Below are 21,686 nucleotides of genomic sequence, written 5' to 3' on the forward strand. Positions count from 1 at the left end.
CAGCTGCAGTCTTCTTGCCTTTCAGAGCCATGTCTTCTTTGCTGCAGTCATGGGCTAGAAGCAATGAGCACGGCCGTACTTTGAATGTGGTGCCTGGCACAATGAAGCGGCAAGGTGACGGCGTGGCAGGCGAATGAGAGCCCGCTCGCTGTGGAAACAGCGTGTTTCCCGGGAATGCGTAGGTAATGCGGCGGGTTTGGGACATTACGGCATGAAAACCCGCCATCGCAACCAGTGGGTAAGGTGGGTAAAACATTGTTTTACTCGCCTGCTACCGCACTTAGTACAAATCCGGGACGATTCTGCCCGAGGTGTCCACACTGGTGGCAAAGAAATGCAGCCCAGAGCGTTGTTTTGTTTTGGGAGTTAAAGCTACGGTTAATTTCAAAGCGTTCAGTGAGCCCTGGAAGATTACATTGTCATGGAGATAGGCTGAGCTTAAAAAAGTTCTAGGGTTTCAATTTATCTGTGTGTTTACTGGGGGAGTGAGTGTTTTGCAGCAAGGGAAAAGGTGCTGCTGTTAGCAGGCTCCAGGCAGCAGGAGTGTTGCTGTTAGCTGGCTTTGTGTAGTTGGGGCTCAGGAGATGTCCTGGGAAGCTGAGAAGATGGCAGAAGGTCCCTGGCTCCATGCTGGAAAGGGTTAGGACTCAGATAGGATTGCCAACTATAACTAAATGCATTCTTGGAGGTTTCATCACATGACTTGCCCCCACACTCTTGCCCTTAGTTGGTCATCCTTGTGACGCACTGTCTTCCTACGCCAAATGCAAAGCAAAAATACCCAATTAGGTGATGCTTGACTGTCAGCCAAACCATCTTTTCCCCCTGTTTTCAATATTTTTATATCTGGTAAAGAGAAGTGTCCAAAGAAAATGACAAAAAAAAAACAATTTTTTTAATGTCCCAATGATTTTTCTCCAGAGTTGCACACAGCAGTGTCCTGGACATTGATCTTCAATTCCTGGAGACTCCAGGCCAATCCTGGAGGGTTGGCAGCCCTAGGCTCAGAAGAAGACCTGGGAGCCAGTTATAGCTTGGTGTAGCTGGGGAGATTGGAACTTGGTGAAATCCAGGGGTAGTGCCAGTCCAGTGAAGCTAGCAGCTATTAAAGAGCTGAAATTGTGCCAGTAAAAAGACGGTTGAGTGCAGATTCAGGAATCCAGGGGGATGGAGGCTTGGGAGATGAGATTGAAACCCTGGGGGGTGTGCAGTCATTGAGGCAGTCTGCGTTTGAGTGACTTTTGGAGAGAATTACAAGGCTAGATCTTCAGAGGTGGAGACTGGAATCCCTCATGAGAGAGAGAGAGTTCCAACAAGTTTGGTTGACTCACAGTGTTTATTGACATCTGGGTGAGTTGCTGAGAAATCCGTGGGATCTGTCTTGGTCAGGTTTGCTATTTAGTGTAGTGTGGTTTTTTCGACCACAGTTTGCCTGTTAATTTATGTGTACCTCATGTTATCCCTGAATGTTAGAGTATAAGATAGATATTGTAAATTGTTTTATCTTTCTGATCTTGCATAATAAAGTTTATTTTTATTTGTTCAAAATCCATGGAATCTTGTGGTTTTATTCTCTTAGCAGGTGTCTTGAGTCGCAAGCTTTGTCTACTTTAAACAAAATGTTATTGGTCCCTAACCAGATCTTAGTAAAAACTCGGGGGTTTAGTCCAGGGTCACAACAATATTCTGGGGAAAGTTATTTATTTGATCTGACTTGTGAAAAGGTGTTTAGTGGATATCCAGTATTCAAAGCAACTGCACACTGTGGATTGTAACATGTTGTAACGATTAATACAATACCTCTAGATTCTCCATCATCCCAGAATAGCTCTCCATTAGCTTTTCCTTTTTCATCAAGAGCGATGAGGAGACCCAGGGGGTTCTTCCGACTAAGTATAAGAATAAAATATTTATTTGATGCAATTCAATGACACTGTCATCATCTATGATATTTTAACATAAGTGTGTTAATCATCAGGAAAGCTAAGCATAAATCTGGCTGAACCTACCTATAAAAAGTAGTTTTTGCTGGTTGCTGTGTTGGGAAGATAAATCCACCTCTGACATGAAGTCCCAGTTTATCTCCTGGAATATGCATATTCACAAACTGCTTTCGTGAAGATATGGCAACACCCTAATTTAACAATAAACAGCTTTTTTAGACTGTGTATGCTGCATTTTGTTATTAATTAGCGTGGCACAGCACTGGAAGATTGAGTGAAGCCCAGATGATTATTAAATATAACGTCAGCATCCATATGTCTTTATTCTTATGTCTAGTGTAAATTCTGTTTTGTAATTAAGATTGATTATATTGACGTGAAAGAATAGACATATTTTGTGGTTGATGGACATATCTTAATACAAACTGTTCCACATATGTACGTAGTTCTGTCAAAAATAAAATTAAGCAAAACAGATGCTAAGAATATTAGATTCAATTATAAGCATTTGGCAACCATTGAAAGGGCACATGACTGAATTCTCCCTTGACTCAAGTTAGTAACCTGTTGTTGGGCAAATGTGATGTCAGTCAAGCCACTAATTCCTCATTTTGATAGACAAATTCATGCTGGAGGAGAGAAAAGGTTGGAAGGCAAATATAGTCTACCTGCTTCCTCTCAACTAATTTGATTAGGCGTCCTCCTTCTCTTTAAGAAGCCAGCATGGAGGCAGCAAAATTAATGTTGGGGAAAGGATGAAAATCTTAAGTCTTTTTTTGCAGTAACTATTATCATTTTCATTGAATATTGGATATCTGGCTCAAAGTATACTTAATCTGTAATAAGTCCTTTTGATGTAACAGGTGGTTAAGGGAAATATTTACTTCTCAAAAATGATAGCACTCATTCAGGTTTGAAAGTTCCTAACAGGAAATTGTGGGCCTGTAGTGTACAAATTGCTATCCATTAATTTAAATAAATGGAAAATTTGATGCAGTTGAACTACAATTTATTGGACAGTGTTCCTTGTGTGTGCTGTTCCACTGCAGGAGCATTCAACTGTGGAATAAGAATTTATTAGCTTCAAAATTGAATTAAATGGATATTTACTGTTTCGTAATCATACCAAACTGCATCAGGTACGTAGGCAGTGACATTTTCCGTACCCTGAAAATAAAGAAAAGTATGTAAGAAGCATTGGCATAAATTTTAAAATTGCAAAATGAAATAGGAAAGGCATCATTTTCTTATTGGATTGGCAGGCATCTATTGCCATCAGGCTTCTGGTGTGGCATAATGCTGCACTATTGTTAGCCGCAGCTCTTAACTCACATCTCTGAGGCACAAGGATCTGTATTCAAGCCCCAACTTAAAGAGACATGAACATAGGCTGACACTTCAGTGCAGTACTGAGGGAGTGCTGTAAAATCAGAGGTGCCATTTTGCAGATGAAACATCAAACTGATCATCAAAAAATAGACATAGGGCAGAATTTTCCCGTTGGTGTGCAGGGCCAGGCCCCGCACGTCTGCACGTAAAATGACACGCGGTGACATTGATCAAGCGCCCTGACGTCACCGCACTCCATCACGATATTTTATTGGGCGGGCGCGCGATGATGTTCCACGCGCTCCCGCCATTAATTAACGGGCCACTTAAGGCCCTTGACTCACCACTCGACGCCGATTTTTCGGCGCCCGTGCAATCTTCGGGTTAGCGCACAGGCGCAATCGGCAGGTGGGTAAGAGAGGTTTGTATAAACCTCATCCACGAGCGGGATAAGAGGGCTCAGAGGGGTCGCAAGTGTGCACTATGAAGTATTTATTTTTCAAAGTTATTGAAACTTGCCTGTGTGATCTGCAGTACTTTAAAACGCATTCCAGCTGCTTTGTTTGGATTCCTAACCTTCAGGTCAGCACACTGCAGTGAGGAATCTTTTCTGGGCCTGCAGTTTTCAGGAAGCCTTCCCTTAGCCTGGGAATGGGAGCTGAGCTGTCCACTGGAGGCAGCTCCTCTGAGGAGGGAGGGCTAGAAGGGGGAGGAGGCCAGGAGTGCACATTCAACCTCCAGGGAGCCACGTTTCGGAGGACAGGCGCAGGCACAAGGGGCGCGAGGCCAAGAGATGGACCAAGGCGGAAGGGGCCGCAGAAGATGCCACTATCCTGTCGCCAGGCAGCGAAGCAGCAACCTCAATATATCTGAGGTGCAGTGCCGAAGGAGGCTCCGTCTCTCAAGGGAGACAGTCAACTATATCTGTCAGATGATTGGGCCTGAGATCTCTGCTAACTGTGTGGGTGGACACCCCATGCCAATGGCTCTGAAGGTCACAGCTGCCCTCAACTTCTATGCCTCTGGCTCCTTCCAGGGGCCGGTGAGTGATCTTTGCGGTGTCTCCCAATCAGCTGTCCACAGTTGTGTCAGGTAGGTTACAGGTGCTCTGTTCAGCCATGCACTGACCTTCATCCACTTCAGTTGGGATCAGCCAAGCCAGACAGATCGCGCCAGAGGCTTCGCGGCCATTGCTGGCTTCCCCCGCATCCAGGGTGCAATAGACTGTACACATGTGGCCATCAAGGTGCCAGCAGGTGAGCCCGGTGCCTTCATCAACAGGAAGGGCTTCCACTCCATGAACGTGCAGATAGTGTGTGATCTCAGGATGCTGATTCTACAAGTCTGTGCAAGGTACCCAGGCAGCTCCCAAGGCGCCTACATCCTCAGAAGCTGAGCAGCGGTACAATAGGAGCCACGCCTCCACAAGGGCTGTGGTGTGGTGGAGAGAACCATCTGTCTTCTCAAGATGCCCTTCCGATGCCTGGACCACCCAGGGGGCGTACTCCAGTCGGTTGCATGCTGCGTTCTCCACAATCTTGCGCTGGAAAGGGGGGATGCAGTGGATGATGAAGACGTTGACACAGTGGCTGCGGATGCACATGATGAGTCCAGCAGTGTGTCCAAGGATGAGCATGCACAAGGAAATGCTGACCCGGGCACACTGCAGGGAGGCAGGGACACCCAGGAGGCTTTAATCCAACAAACCTTCAGCTAGAACACCACTATTGGACCTCCAGGACAAGCCTGGGCTGTAGGCTCCACACTCGACACCTAAGTGCAAAATCTGCCAGGTTAGGAACAGTAACTAAGGGCCTAACTAAGGGCCTTGTTAATAAAGCTGAATGTCCAACAAAGCACTCATTACATTTTTGGAAACCATCCACATTCAGAAGAAAAGAGGTACCCTCAGCCATGGTGACACATCTGAATTTAATATGTCAAGCAAACAAAGCTATGCAAAAAAAAAAGACAATAGTATTACAAATCAGAACAAATCAAAAGGACCTCATCTCGGGCCAACAAAAAAGCACCAGTGAGAAACCCTAAGGTGCCTTATGTTTTCGTTTCCGGGTGCTGCATCTTGGTGCTACCCCATCGCTTGAAGTGGCATCTGTGACAGCCTGCTGACTCTGCTGTCCTGTTGGCCTCGATGACCTTGGTGGTTGTCCTCTAGCGCATGGAGCATGTGCTGGCCCCGCCTGGGAGGGGGCTGCCATTTTCTCAGTTGTCGCAGCCTCACCGGATGCTACGGTCACTGGGACAGGGGTGGAGGAGCTGCCGCCCTCATCCGGAGTGCCCTGAGAGGTGTCCACAGAGACAACAGGCAGCTGCTGCGCTGACATGAGGTCACTTCGGAACTCCCTGCTCACCGTGGATAGATGGGCACCCAGCTGGGAAACTTGATGGCCAGACCATCTCCCACACTGGCAATGACCAGCTGAGGTCAATATTGATGTGAGGGCTTGCTGGTCAGAGCACATCCCCAGGAAGCCCTGACAGGTCTCCTGGAGGGGTCTCTCAATGAGAGTTGCCACTCTCTCCATGGAAGACGCATGGCGCTCGGACATGTGGCTCATTGCTTCAGCGATCATCCGCCTAAACTCCTCCACCACGGAGACCAAGCCAAGTACAGCCTCATGTATCTCCCCTAGATGCTCCCGCACACCCGGCCACATTTCCTGCACCTGCTGCATCGCAGACGACTCCAGAGGCACATCGTCAGGCACCGACTAAGCATGTGCCTGGTCCCCTGAAGTCCTCCAAATGCTGGTGCCCTGGGCGCACTCCGTCTCTGCCAGGTCCTCCAGCGGCCATGAAGTGCCCTCACCACTGTGCCCCGAGACACTAGCCAATGTTAGAATTCCCACTGAGGTGCTAGTATCTGCGCTGGTGCCTGCCTCGCAGAGATGGTGTTACGCTGGTGAGACTTCAGGCCCCTCAGGTGTGAGAGGGGGCCTCTGCTGCCCACCTCCTGGCCCTGGTCCGATGATGCTGAAAGGAAGAATAAGGACAGTGGATCAGTTAACGTGGAGGCAATGACAAAGTGCAAGTCCCCCGGATCATTACGCGCTCATCCTTCTATAAGCAATGGTCAAGCCATGTTGCAAAATTAAATCAATTAACATTCAGCACTGCTATGGCTGTTGGGAGAACAATGCTGACCTCACTGCTGGGCATAAATACCTGGCCGTGGCACCTCAGCCTCACCGACTCCAGTGGACTTGGGCGCATGACGCCTCTCCAAATCCAGGGCCTCCTGCTCGAACCGGCTAAGAATGGCGATCTGCGCCTGGCCGCCGCCAGTCCTTGCACGCTCTGCCGCGTTATGAGCATTCTTCTCCTGAAAATGAGAGACGAGCATTGATTGGTGCAAATTGCACATGGACTCGCTTTGCGCACAGCCCACCCCAACCAGAGTGGAACATATCAGGGCTCCAGTACCTCCTCACCCCGCTGCTGCCGAACACTCACACAAAGATGCTAGGCCTGTTCCCCACCCCCACACCCCTCCCTTGGACACATGCTGCCTACATCACATTAGGTGCCACATGGTATATCCTTCCATGGCAAGGAGGCGCAAGCACGTGGAGCGCAGAGGGCAGCAGATGGTTCATTGCCACGCCATCTTGAAGCTCCCCTCCAAGCATGTCATCACCCTGACTTGGACATGTCCTGGAGTTCAAACACAGTGCCTAGATGCAGCTCCTCCAGGTTACCCCCAAACCAGTCATGTGGGACTCAGTGTAACACATGCTGCAGGGGCCAAAACACATCTCTTCATCACCCTCCCAGGCTGACCTCAGCATGGGCAATATCTGCTGGCCCACCTAGCAAAGGACACATGCCATCAATGATTCAATGCAGTCACTACACTCAGACTTTGGGGGTGTGGACGGTGGGGGGCAGCAAGGGGTAAGCCGGCCTGCTAGGTTAAATGACCAATGCCAACATGGTACTCACCCTGCCAGAGCGCAACAAGTCGTTGAGGTGCTTGCGACACTGGATCCAGGTGCACCACCACGTCGTGGGAGCTCATCACCTCCGCCACCTCCTCCCAGGCACATTTCGTCATGTGGGGGGACCTCCTCCTCCCATCCTGGGGAACCAGCACCTCCTGCCGGGCTGCCATCTCCTCGAGGAGGGCAGCAAGCAGTCATCCAAAAATCGAGGGGCACACTTGGCCCCCCACCCTACCCTCTGGCCTGACCTGTCCCCATGGCCTACCCTTCGGACTTGCATGAACTTCACTGCCCCTCTGCACAACCCTTCGCCCAGCCATTGAGAGCAGCCTTTCCGAAGCTGCCAGGGCCTTCCTTTATGCAGGCTACTGGGTTGTCATTGGACCCGGCAACCTGAGCACACCCGCTGCCGCCCACCCACTCCCATTGTGCACAGGAGTTGTGATGTATGCTGGGTGGGCCTTAACTGGCCCACCCGGGTAAAATGGCGGCATGGACCCAATTGCGAGTGGTGATCGGGTCTCTGCGCACCACCTCCCCCACTCCACCCCCGCCAACCAGAAAATTCAGCCCATAGAAAGGATGTTGCTAATTGTGTGACATTAAAAGACTGGATCTGGAAGTTTTCATAAGGCATGTTGCACATGTAACTGAGCAATTTGCAACAAAAATGTAAACTCTAAATCTGCCCTCTCAAGTAGATATTAATGACCTCATGGCAATATTCAAAGAAGAGCAGAGGCATTCTCCTGCAATATCAGCTAGCAGTTACCCCGCAACCAACACCTAAAACAGATCATCTGATCATTATATCATTACTGTTTGTGGAAACTTGTTGTGTGCAAATTAGCTGCCTTGTTTCTTACAACAGTGGCTACACTTCAAAAATTACTTCATTTGTTGTAAATACTTTGGGATGTCATGAGGTTATAAAAAGCATTACATAAACGTAAGTTTCTCGTTCTTCCTTTCTTATACTGTGTCATGGATGTTGGTTAATTCTCATGTTATGAATGTTCAATTTTAGATCACATAACACCACAGATAAATAAGCTCATTTGCTCCATCTTAATTCCTGAATCCAGAGCAGGTCATACATTCACTTTGCCGCATCTAGATGTTCCTCAAATGTTTCCATCAGTCTATCCATCATTAAGTTATTGAGGGTGGGCACAAAGTAAAGGCTAGGTTACCACTCATTGGGAACACCAGAGAAATCGGAGGGCAAGTCATTCATACCAGTCTTGCTTAATTCTGACAAGAACCATACAGAGCAATAACAACCAGGCCTGGAATAGGTTGTCTACCTGCTTTCTTAGCTGGGGAATAACAAATGGCTTAAGCGATCTAAAAGAGTGAGGTAAACAGCTAAATAAAAGGAGAAATAAAAGTAAAATCACATTAAATTCAGTGAAACTGTCTAGTTATTAATGGTATTAATGGCATAGTATACAATGAAATGTTTAATAAGAATTTTTTACATTGTACATTTTGGTATTTGAAAAATCAAAGTTACTCATATTCTACAATACCAGAGTGGCAAAGGTTTTGTTGTTATTAAGTTACTGATAGCTGTACATATTTTAAAAATGGTAGTTTAATTAACTTACAGGGTCCAGCACAGGAGTGATAAGAAGAGCAGGGCCCCATAGAAACTGACGGTCGACAGTCCAGGTTGCATTGTCTGAAGGAAACCTTGTAAAAGATAAAACAATTTACGCATTTGGATGTAGTTGCACTTGAATGGTGTGTTATGGATGAACATGCTGGGAAATGGAACTTGCTACTTTATCCCTAATTGAAGCAGTTAACAACACCGCACAATGGAACAAGCAATACGGAACCAAACTGCTTCTACATTTTCTGATAAGCTAGTATTATAAAGCTTATGTCAGAAGCACACAGCCTATTTTGCCAAAAAGAATAATTAATATTTATACAGTATATTTAATATAGCAAAATCTTGCAAGGCACTTCACAGTTGAGGAGGGAGAGACAATCCGGCCCAAGGAGGAGTGGGAAGTAGTTGAAGGTGCTGTCAAAGAGAACGGCTTCAGGGAAGATTTTAAATGTAACAAGACAAATAGGTTTAGGGAGAGAGTTCCAGAGTGTGGGAAGACTATGTCAGTAGAAATAAAATGGGGAGGAACATGAGAGTCCTGGAAGGATTAAGCAGTGAAAGGAATTTGAGGAGGTCGCAAATGTAGGGGTGAGACTGTGAAGTGATTTGAAGATGAGGAGATTTTAAAATGAATGCACCAAAGGACAGGTATCATAGGAGGGTGGTGCGGGGGTCCTGGGGAGGAAGGAATCAAAGTGAAAAGTGAGTAGAATTTTAGGAAGGAAGGGAACAAAGTGAACTCTTGATGAGTTGGAAGTGGCAGAGAGAGGAGACAATTGGAAAAGTTGAATCTGGAGGTGAAAAATGCATGGTTGACAGTTTGGCTGGAGTGCCATTGAGATAGAAGCAGAGCTAAGAATATTTCAGGGGTGAAAGTAAGCAGTCCTGCTATGGACTCAGTGTGGAGTTTGAAGCTCAGTTCAGGGTCAAACAAAATACACTGTAAAGCTGAGCTTAGTTAGGCATACAGGGAGAGGTTTGAGATCACAGTCTAGGGTGGTGAATGGCTAGTGAGAGACAAATAGAACAATTTTGCTGATGTTAAGTTGTAAAACATTATAGCTGCTCTACAAATTATAGGCCATGCTGTCCCAACAGCACAGTGAAATAAGGCTGATGGTGGAGAAATAAATACAAGCATCATCAGTGTCCATATGAAGTTTTACTGATCATTTCAGAAAGGAATGCACATAAAAGGAGTATGAAAGCACCGAGAATGGAATCATTGGGGCACACTGGAGGTAATTGTAATGAATGGGAGGAGAAGCCATTACAGAAGTTGTGTTGATGGTATTAAGCCAGATAAAATGAGTCCTTTACAGGTGACTGACATTCAAGAATGATGCAGGAGGATGGTGTGATCTACTGTCTCAAAGGCTGCAGAGAAGTTGAATAGGAGGGTGGGAGTTAATGCATTTGAATGCAAAGAATGTTGTTGACTTTGATAAATTTTATGCGGATTATGGAAGATGATTTGCAAGGACATAGGCACAGTTGACTTATTTCACACTGGGAGGTTAGGCAGAGATGGTATTTGGAAAAGACGAAGGGCAGGCTATTTTAGGAGTTGGACTGTTAATGCAGTTCTAAAAATGGGGTTAAGTTAATAATGGTCTTCCTGCCTGGTGGTGGGTGAAGAGCCATGCCATGTGGGCAACCCCTATCCCTGTGGCCTGGTTGTAAGGGGGTGGGGAGGGGGCCTCCTATTGGCCAGCTGTTGGTAGCGGAGGGACCTGATAGCTGCAAAGGCTGTCCACATGGGAAAACCCCCACATGTCCTTTAAACTGACCCCCATTCTCCCTCACATAAGCTAATTTTCCTCCAGGGCTCCAGCTATGATCCTGCTCCTGGGCCCTGCTGCAGTACTGGTGGCCGCCCGCTCCTGGTAACACTGCTGGTACTGGAGGGCTAGCAGCCTATGATTGGTTGGCACTCTGAGGCGGCATATCTACCTTGAAAATGCTGAGGAGTCACCACTGCGACTATTAAATTCCGCCCCATATTTCTATAGCATTTTAGGATATGAGCAACTCAATAGCAGGAATCAGTAATGCAGATCAAGTTTGCTTATTGGTAACTGGATCAATTCTGCTCAGACTTGTTTTGTTTGTGATTCCTAGCTAAGGTGTGTGGAAGAGAAAGTATCCATCTATTTGGTATATGTTAAAGTAAGTTCCAGATGTGTAGGAAGCATGTTATAATGACAAACTGCACAGATCTCATCCATGCATGTCCTATTCATGAACTTTACCCTGAACAGTTAATTTGCTTGCCATTTTACGACACCCCACCAACGTTTTCCAATGTCTTTTTCAGTATCTTGAAACCCGAATATTGTGCAATGTTTTTCATCTATCAGCTGAGAAAGGTAGTTTCTTCCTAGATTTCTGACAATTCCATCTTACACTGCTTGCAGGAAGGTTTGCAATAATAGCCTGATGTGATTTCCTGTGGGGAGGATTTGGCCCTTCACACATCATCCCAAGATGACATGGTTCAGATCATATGGGTGTCAGATAATATTTGGTGTGAAAAACCAGATCAACTGGAAAATCAAACTAATGAGCAATCCATTCGGCCAAATTCACACTGATTAGACTTAGATGGATTTCATCTTCCATCTTCCCCTTAAATTAATTTCAATGGAAATCATTCATTCAAGATCAAACTTTTTAAGCAGAGAGAATGAGATAAGGTGCGCTGACATTTCAATGCACAAAAATTCAATGTCATGCCAGTGAATTCATTTCACTAGTACGAGCTGATAATATGTTGATATGGTTTTGATACTTATCAGAATTCATGATTTTCTAAAGAACTTACTCATGAAGCAGCGGTCGGACTACAGTGTCACCATAGACATTAGCCTTGTGAAACAGTGTGTAAAGGTAAGGAAGCAATGTGTACCGAATATTCAGGTAATGTTTGGAACTGTTCACTAAAAGAGAGTTTTCACCATAAGAAGCAGGATCTTGAGGCTAAAAAATAAGATTTACAAAAGAAGAAAGAGTTTTGTTACCATAATTATAAATAAAATCTAACCATACACTACACTAATTAATGAGTCAATAGATATTTTTCATGATTTGTATTTTCTGCTATTGCAATTAAATATTCATTATCAACTTATGAGAACTCACTTTATATCCCTCAGCATTGTGGTTCCTACAAAATGGATAAAACGCTCCAACCTGCATCCATCTCCTACAAAGTTCTTCAGTTGAATTATCAAAGAAACCACAAATGTCTGCTCCTATCTGTTGAAAGGAAATATAATTGTGATTCTATTCATTCATCAAACAGTTGTGGTTGTTCAACTTCTGTAAGCAGCTAAGCTCGACTCCATTAAACAAATCTTTGTTTTGACTGGCATCATGTAATCTTAATAATACATGCCAAATATTACACAGAAGAGATTTGCCATTAAAACTTACAACCAGATGAATGTTACTTTTATAGTTTTCAATGCCAACTTGGAAATGTATTCTTAAATCAACTTACATATGGAAAACCAAAGAGATTAAACTCTAGCATTCCAGGAATTGCCCACTTGATGTCATTCCAGTTTGCTGCATTATCTCCCAGCCAGTGTCCTGCGTACTTTCCTGACCCAGCAAAAGTTGATCGAGAAAGAATAATGCTTCGATTTCCAGGGAACACGTTGTTAATTACTCTGAGATAAGCAGTAAATGGACAAAGAAAAAAGAGAAAGGAAAATTGATAAATGTTTATTTTTATTACAGAACTTTATTGCTCTTTTGCTCTGCATCAAATTCAGTTTGAGGAACTCTCTAAAGCCAACTTATATGATTATTTTTCTTTCCATTCTGCCAGTAACTGCTAGAGTGAATGCTGGCTTTTTAAAATACATGAAGTACATAAGTTAGGGCAGAATTTCAGATAATGCAATGAGCAATTTAAAGTTCCAAAATGAAAAAGAGTACAGTTCAAAAGCACAACCTGTTTGATTACAATGCCGCTAATATTCCAGTTTCTGTCATATGGTTAAAAAAGCTTATCTGCCCTTAAATAGCAAAATGGTGTTTTAAAAATAGCACAGTGCATGCAGGTAATACTGGTGTCCATATTGTATAGGATGCACGTATTGTTTTTGAAATTACAAATCATGGAAAGTCAAACAAAGGAGAGGTTAGCAAGATATTCTTGTGTAATGTGTCATTAGGATATGGAAATTACTTAAGAGGTGACAAAAGTATTTACATTAATTTTTAAAAGGGAAATAATTTAGTATTGAAACAAAAAAGATATGAGAAAAGGATAGGAGAATATGACTAGGTGACAAGCTTCTTCAGAGAAATGCTTTAACAATCATAAGTCAAACAGCTTTCTTCTGTGCTGTAGAATTCTGTGCTTCTATGATAAATTTGGCTGTTGTAACCACATGATGTCCTAGGAAGATAAATCCTGACTTTTCAATCACTTTTAGCACCCTTTACTATCAAATATTGGATCCTTGGTTAAGGTAGCTATGAAATTATCCAGTTAATGGTGCATCCTTATCAGAATTCAAACACATACAAAAGCAAATACTAAGCTGACACATCTAATGCAGAATGCTGAATGCATGAATGAAGCAGTAATGTAAATGGTTTTGTGTGAGGCAGATTTTTAACATGTTGCCTTGTTATAAAACTGGAAATGTAGATCAGCTTCCCGTTATACAAACCATCTGATTTTCTTCACATTGATTTGAGTAGAAACAACTATTAGGTGGCTTCTACAATGGGTGGTTGATCCTCAACACCAGTTTTATAGTTCAGCCGCAAGATGAAAATCCATCCCAAGGTCTGGGCTCAATCAGAAAAGCAGAGCATTGGGATTGAACCTTTCAAATCTTGTGATAGTGTTTATGAGTTTTCATGCAGCAGAAGAATAAAATCATTGACAAACTTTCACACTTCAATGCTGGCTCACTTCAACATATTGAAATGTCTGGGTATTGGGCCCCTTATCTGGCATCCCAAAATCTGGAAGGGCCAAAAAGCAGCTACATTCAAAGCTCCAGTATGCTGTGTATCCAGGTGGCGGTGCACTGATCCCCTGCTCTTTAGGCATGGCCTTATTTATTTCACGTCAGGATTAACAGCGCGGAAGCTGGCTTGGTCTGTACCTCATCCCTTCCCTGTCCCAGCTGGGTCTGGCTCGGCAGAGAAATCAGCCCGGCTTTAAGTTTCAGTTAAATATTATCCAATTCCCCCCGCACCCCGCCCCCACACACACCATCCGACTCCTCCCGGACCCAAAACCCAGAAAATCCCTTTACACACGTCCAGTCCCAAAGTCCCCGGAATAGAGGTCCGTACCTGTACTCCTACATTTAACACTTACTGTTCAGTGGCAAGTATCATAGAGTGTCCATAAAGACTATGAAGATCATAATGCATTCCCCCAGTCTGTTTGGCATCCATGCAAAGGGTCTTAGAGTACATCAGTTTATCTAGAATCCCTTCAAAAGAAAATATTTTATTATATGGATGTTGATTTCCAAAGATATAAAGATTGTACATACTACTTTGGCACATGCTTCACCTAAAGTTGCTGTGGCAACAGCTAAAGAATTATAGTGCAAATTCCTTTGTGTATGGATTTTGTCCCATAAACTGAATTTTATTGTGATATGTAGCAAGATTTTTCCCGGTAGATTAGGATCCCTCACTCTCAAGTCTCAAAACTAAATCCCAGGTGACAATGCAGAGAAATAAGTAAATATTCCCCACATAATTTGCTCCATCAGCAGTAATTCAAACTGACAAGCAAATCAGAACATAGAAGAAAAAAACCAACAAAAAGTTTGTTTTTATAAGAAAGACATTGACTTGTTCAGAAGAAACTTCTTAAAAGCAATATTTTGATATGTCTGCAAAGCTCCTGAGTTAATATATACACAAGTCTGGAAGAAAATTTCTAGAAAGATCAATATAACTAGAGAGAAAACACAATACAGGGTAAGTTCAAATGTTATTTGTACCTAAATGAAGAAACCAGCTGCCAATACTGGGAGGCAGTGGTCCCTTCACCCATTTTCCCAGTACTGATGTTACTCTTACCACGACACTAGTCAAAGGATAAAAAGTGATTCTGGAAGCTGACATGTACTTAAGACAGGGGTCCCAAAACATGGGTCATGACCCCAAAGGAGCAGAAATTTTGGGGTTGCAAGCTCTAAGGCCATAAAGGACACACTCAACTTTTTTTCTCTCACTCAAAGTTCATTGGAAGGGGAGGGGGTTTAGCACACTAGTCGGCATCATGCCAACATGTCTCATTAGGTGCAGTGTGTAAAATAACATTTTCACAAAATAGTTTAAATCTAAAAACACATGATTTTCATATGTTCAAAGTGTGCACTTTAATAATTAAATTGTGAAGCTGACTATCCTGCTGTTTTGTTTCATTTTGGCACTGCCCAGTCCCCATTCAACAACAAAAGTCACCCCCACTGCTCAACAACTGAAGGCCACCCACCCCCCCAACTCAATAACTCCCACACCCCTCAAATTCTCACTGGGGCCACACCAAATCTGAAGCATTAAAACTTAGATAGAACTTCGAGCCAGACAAAAAAATTCACGGAAGATACTGAGGCTGCCTGTGCAACAATTGTTCATTCCCTACCTCTCCCAACAAGCTTCAAGCAGGAAAAAAAATATCAGGTGCACTCACGGCAGAATCTGAGGCTGCTTGTGTGAAACTTGTTCGCTCCCCCCAGCTTCCAATCAACTGCAAACCGGGGAGAAAATCAGATACAGGTATCATGGCACCTCATAGCCGGCACCAGGACTTTCCCTTCAGAGTCTGTCTCCACATTATAGCCTTGGAGCTCGCAACCCCAAAATCTCATCCATCATGACCCACAGTTTGGGAACCCCTGGCCTGGAGGAGTGGGGTCTTGATTGATAGGCCGCGGGGAGGCCAGGGGTTGGGGGGTGGGTTTGCGGTAGTAAGGCCAGGAAGGAAGCAGCCCTTAAGTGGGCAATAATTGGCAACTTAAGAGTCTCAATTGGGGCAACGGTGGGTGGGCTGCTTTAGGTCTCACCTGATTCACATAAAATTGTGGACATGTAATGGGCAGGCGGGAGCACAGTGGGAAGGTTATCCGGGGAATTTTACGGGCCCCCCACCTGCAAGCCCACTGATGGGGAACCATAAAATGCTGCTCATTGTTATAGAATGACAGGAATGTAAAAATTTCCGAAACAAAACATGCAAGCTATGAAACTAAGCTTCATAGCACAGCCAGTGCAGGCTGCTACAGCAGCCCCACAGTCTATAAATGATACAATGCATTTCCAGGTACTTCCAATGTGTCCTATGGTATCCCATGCTGGGAAAGTTGCTAGTATGTGCGAAGGTTGTGTGTCCCTGAAGTATCAAGAGTGGCCGGATCGTGATGTCAAACAGTTCTGACTGAAACAAAGACAGAAAATGCTGGAAAAACTCAGCAGGTCTAGCAGCATCTGTGGGTGTGAAGAAAGTTCATATGGACTCGAAACGTGAACTCTGTTTCTCTCTCCATAGATGCTGAGTTTTCCAGCATTTTCTGTTTTTGCTTCAGATTTCCAGCATCAGTAAAATAAGAGTAAAATAAATAAAGATTAACAAATAAGATAAAAATGGAACGTACAATCCAAAGTCCGTCATATTTTATTTTTTGGTGGAATTTTGCACATTCCTCCACCCACCAGCACTGCGGGTTTGTGTAGTCAGGGAAGACAGTTTTTGCTTTTATCATAGTTGTTCTGGCTGATTTGATACACATCTTTGAAACATGGACCAGCAGGTCCTGGGAACATCTAAGTTAATCACTCACAGATTAACATTGCACTGCTGTAGTCCAAGAAAAATCTCATTTCATTGAAAAATTAAACTTACTTGGAATGAAAGGGGGATAGTTCCATTGATTCTTAACACATCCTTTTATCGAACCTTTCTTGAAACTTGACACCTCATTCATATCCTGCAAATGAGAGATATAGCAAAATATAATATATATATTCACAAAGCTTTACAATTAAGACTTCATAAACAGAGTAAAATAAATAAAGATTAACAAATAAGATAAAAATGGAACATACAATCCAAAGTCCGTCATATTTTATTTTTTGGTGGAATTTTGCACATTCCTCTACCCACCAGTTAAGGCACTGGGGGTTTGTGTAGTCAGGGAAGACAGTTGTACCTGGCCAAACCTAAATGATAGGAGAAAACAAAACAGCAATGTATGTTATTCATAGATCATGAAAGTTCCATAAAAATATTCAACACAATAAAGGAAAAACAATGCTATGAATCAGAACAACCACCAAACTTTTAAACCGAAGCAACTTCTAATTTATAACCCCATTTTTAATAGGTGGGTCTTGAAATCATTTGGTAATATGGGGCAGCATTGTCCCAGATTTGCACCGAGTGTGGAAGCGGGTGGGGAGAACGACATTTTACCCGCCAGCCAAAATAGCAGCTTCTCATGCCACATCGTCCCAAACTTGCCGCATTAATTGTGCATTCCCGGGAAACATACTGTTTCGATGGCGGGCAGGCTCTCATTTGCCCGCCACGTCATCACCTCGCCGCTTCATCACACTGGGGATAACATTTAAAATGCAGCCGCGCACACACCTCTCAGTGCTTCCAGCCCACACGGAAGACAGGGTGGCCCCAAAAGACAAAAGGGCTGCAGCCTCCCCGATTTAGTGACGCGTCCCTCGAGCACCTTTTGGATGCTGTGGAAGCCTGGTCCTGTACCCCAGCTCTGGCCGCAGGAGGGGCAGTAGCATGACTAATCTGGCATGGGAGACGGTAGCAGCGGTGGTCAGCGCCAACGCCCTGCAAAAGAGGATAGCCACCCAGTGCAGAAAGGGGATGAATGATCTCCTCTGTTCCGCCAAGGTAAGTCACTCTTCTCATCATTCTGAACTCTCACACTCGCAAATCCATCACAAATCCACAGGGATCTCACTCACTGCCAGTTCAAGAGACATCACCATCCACTCTCTCACAACACCTTCATTGTCCTCGTCCCGTCCATAGGACCACTCACCACCTACACATGCCAGGCATACTTATCATCTGGCCTGGCAGGCTTACACTCTCTCCATCTCTATTCATGCAGGGCAAGCTGACGCACAACAGGGAGAGGTCACTTACCGATGGAGGGATGCCTGACCTCAAGGTCCTCATGGATGTCGAAAATAGAACCATTTAACTGGCCAGCGAGGAGAGGATCTGGACCATTCCTGTGCTGACAGTGAGGTCATAGGTGCTCTACCAACTGAGGGTCCAGCAATGCAACATTCATCAGGCAACCATGCTGTGAGTGATGTGTCCTCTTTCACAGGCTACTGCCATTCACTATGTAGCTGTCCTTGCTTTCGCAGGCACATCTGGGAAACTGCCAAGAGTGTCCATGACCCAGGGCCTCCAATCAAGCCCCGAGGGAAGCTCAGAAGAGGAATCCGCTGAAACCCTCCCTGAAGTTCTGTCACAGCACTCACCCACACCCTCCACCAGCGCAGAGACACACATCTCGGTGAGACGTAGCTTTAGAGTAGCCACAGGATCACAATCTTGTGAACACATCGCACTGTCTGATCCACAGCAGGCGGCGGCATGAACTTCCCAGGTTCCTGGCACTTGGAGGACTGCTGGAGGCCAGAAATCTGCTGAGTTCGAGTCAGGTGATGAGCTTCCGGACTCAGTCATGTCACAGTTGCTGGAGCTGCAAAGGCAAGCTCGGGAATATCAGGAAGGATGTCCATTGCGCTCCTCAGATTGCAAGGCATGATGGAGCAGTCTGTCCGCCTTCAGTCTGAGGTGATAGCGCCGGCATGCCAATGCACCAAGGTCAATACTGGTAGGATGGAGGCCACCATGGAGACCTTGGTGCAGGGCGTTGCTCCTGCACCGCTGCGCGGGCTGAACTCCATCACCGACGCCATAGTTGGCTTCCAACAGTGTGTATGTGAGAGGGGTGCAGGGCAGCCTGCTAGCCTTCTCCTCAAGGAGTCAGCCAGGGGCCCTCGAGCACCCATAGGGAGGAGCAACAGCAGGTGTACCCCCTGGGGCCATCCATCCAGGTGGCTCTGGGAGTGTCTGGCTCATCCGAATGTGACCGCAGCAGCTCAAGTTCTACAGGCTGAGGAGGGTGCCACCGCCACACAGCAGGACCGCGAAAGCAGGCCGGGGCCCTCCAGGTCTCAGCCCTCCAGAGGACACCCACCAAGGTCATCAGAGACAACAGGACATAGCAGTCAGCCGGCTGCCTCTACCTCCTCTGTGGAGGACCAAGAAGTAGCAGCAGAGTTAAAAATGTTAATAAGATGTAGTTGCACAGCCCGGGCACGGGTGTTAATCACTTGTACATAATGTTCACTATTGTAAATAAACTCCCAAGAATGTCTCCCTGCCTATGGCTTCTTGTTTTGATGAGCAGTGTTCTTGTTACTCAAATGTGAAATCTTTCTGCACAAGATAAAGGCAGATGTCTCAGCCCAAGGCCTTTCCCTATGCTTTCTGCAACTTTCAGGCCAAAGCGATGGTCCAGCTTCACACTCCCTGGACACATTAGTGATGCCTGTACCTCAACAGTGCTTGTCATTGCTGCCAGAATCTCGTGGGCAGGTATCACAGAGTTCTGTCACTCTCTGTGTGCACTGTCAGCACCTTTTACGTGGGGCTGGCCCCTATCTCTTCAGCATCTGTGATCAGTGACGCTGTGCTCCTGAGGGGCTCAGGTGCTGAAGGCGGACAAACGATCTGATGCTTTAAAGTTTCATGGCTGCGTCTCCATAATACAACCCTGATCGTAGAGCGTAAGCGAGCTGTCCTTGGACAGACAGCAGCCAGGCATTCTCAGAGGCTATGTGAAGATCTATGGAGTGTCCTCACTGCATGTCATCATCATTCTCCTGCAATCAAGTGACTATTAGAGCCTCCACTGCATCTCAATGTCAGGAGCATTATCACAGAGGGTATGTGCGCTGCCATAAGACTGGAGTCAAATGTTCATAGATGCAACGTGAGGATTCGTGATGTCTCCTCACTGCATGTTGTCATCATCCTCCACAAATCTGGCAGTAATGAGGTCCTCCCGAGCATGCCTGCCTTGTCTGGCCAGTGCAATGGCCTCATCGCCATCATTGTCGCCTTCAAGGACCTCCTCACCTTCATCCCCATCGACGTCCCCCTCATCGGAGGAGTCTCCAGCTCTTCCTCAGTCAGCTCCTCGCCCCGTTGCAGCGCCAGGTTATAAAGGGTACAGCAGGTGACAATGATGCGTGACACCCTCTGTGGACTATATTGCAGGGCTCCACCAGACCGGTCCAGGCACTGGGGACTCATTTTCAGCATCCTGATGATTTGCTCCACCAAGTTGTGAGTTGCAGCATGAGCCTCGTTATACTTTTGCTCTGCTGCAGTCTGAGGCTGCCGCACAGATGTCCTGAGCCACATCCTCTGCAGGTAGTCCTTGTCCCCTAGGATCCAACCCTGCTACCTCTGTGGAACTTGGAACATGTCAAGGATCTGTGACCAACTGAGAATGTAGGAGTCATGGACGCTCCCTGGAAACTGCGCGCAGGACTGCAACATGCTTTTGTGGTGGTCGCACACCAGCTGCACATTCAGCGAACGGAAGCCCTTGCGTTTGACATAGTTGACCCCTTGTTGAGATGGAGATCTAAGCGCCACGTGAGTGCAGTTGATTGCACCCTGTAACTGTGGGAAACCTGAGATCTAGGCAAATCCAATCATTCGCATCCTGGCTCTCTTGGTCCCGGGCAAATGCACAAAGTTGTGTGCCCTTGCGAAGATGGAACCCTGAAAAGAGCCACTGGCGTAAAAATTGAGTGCCGTGGTCACTTTATTGGCCATTGGCAGTGGATGCTGTCCATGTCCTCGTGGTGCCAAATCCTGCAGTATCTGGCAGAAGAGACTGACCAGTTCCCTAGATATGTGCAATCTTCGGTGACACTGGTTGTCGGTCAACTGCAGGGATGAAAGGCGGCGTCTATAGACCCTGGGCCAGCTAGGCGCCAACCAACGATGGCTTGCTGTGGTTCTTCAGTGGTGAGTGCGGGAGTCCCAACTGCCCCTCCTCTCTCTGTGTAGCCAGGCACCTCCGTCACTCTCCGTCGTCTCTACTCTCTGTATACCACGAGGCATAGAGCTAGTTCAACAGGCTCCATGCTCCTGGTGTACTCCTCCTGCAGCATGGGTTAGCTTGGTTATACTAAGAACCTCTCTTGGTTAAGTTTGAAGGCCCCATAATGCATCCAGGAGAGTTCTGGCCACCAAGTTGGATGACCAGAGCTTAATGTGCTGCATGGCTGCCCCACCCATCTCTGGCCTATTCCACGTGGCCAATTGACGGCAGCTTTGTCCACTGGACTGCATGCTGTGCTCTCAGCTCAGGCACAGGCATTCTCCTAACCCGCACTGTAAGGCTGCACTGTTAGCTTGAACCATGCGGGAGACTGGTCCAAACCAGGATGATAACATTGCAAGAGGCTGTGAGCGCCTCCACCAGTGACTGCTGCATGGCCAGCTTTAGCAAGCAGATTGTACAATGTGCCCAGTTGCCCAACTGTTCTGCAGTCCACTAAAATGCTCATTAGTTTGCAGTTTGTGCCTGAGGGGTGAAAAGCTCTGGAGCATTTGGTGGCACTTTCATGCCTCTGCATTGCTTGAGTGGGCAGATAAGCTAGAGGCCCGGCTCCAAGCATGTCAATGTGGCTGCACCTGAACTGTCCCAGCTGCAGAGGAATGGTCACTTTTTACAAGCTTTCCCTAATGCATGGCTGCTTCTCTTC

The 21,686-nt window shown here is 45.8% G+C and overlaps 1 protein-coding gene across 4 annotated transcripts in view; it reads right to left on the reverse strand.

The window, feature by feature from the left end:
• Nucleotides 1-21,686, reverse strand: part of si (sucrase-isomaltase) — a 228,583-nt gene that overhangs the window by 101,334 nt on the left and 105,563 nt on the right. For all 4 annotated transcript variants that reach the window (XM_078563786.1, XM_078563784.1, XM_078563783.1 and 1 more), the window contains 10 exons: nucleotides 16,953-17,066; nucleotides 16,750-16,834; nucleotides 14,206-14,323; nucleotides 12,358-12,529; nucleotides 11,997-12,113; nucleotides 11,680-11,834; nucleotides 8,845-8,929; nucleotides 3,054-3,110; nucleotides 2,010-2,134; nucleotides 1,801-1,889 (listed from right to left, as the gene is read on the reverse strand). In XM_078563786.1, the coding sequence (XP_078419912.1) occupies nucleotides 1,801-1,889; nucleotides 2,010-2,134; nucleotides 3,054-3,110; nucleotides 8,845-8,929; nucleotides 11,680-11,834; nucleotides 11,997-12,113; nucleotides 12,358-12,529; nucleotides 14,206-14,323; nucleotides 16,750-16,834; nucleotides 16,953-17,066 (1,117 nt within the window). The remainder of the gene's footprint in view (nucleotides 1-1,800; nucleotides 1,890-2,009; nucleotides 2,135-3,053; nucleotides 3,111-8,844; nucleotides 8,930-11,679; nucleotides 11,835-11,996; nucleotides 12,114-12,357; nucleotides 12,530-14,205; nucleotides 14,324-16,749; nucleotides 16,835-16,952; nucleotides 17,067-21,686) is intronic.

Source organism: Cetorhinus maximus, chromosome 19 (assembly GCF_964194155.1).
Source record: "Cetorhinus maximus chromosome 19, sCetMax3.hap1.1, whole genome shotgun sequence".
Classification (NCBI taxonomy): domain Eukaryota; kingdom Metazoa; phylum Chordata; class Chondrichthyes; order Lamniformes; family Cetorhinidae; genus Cetorhinus; species Cetorhinus maximus.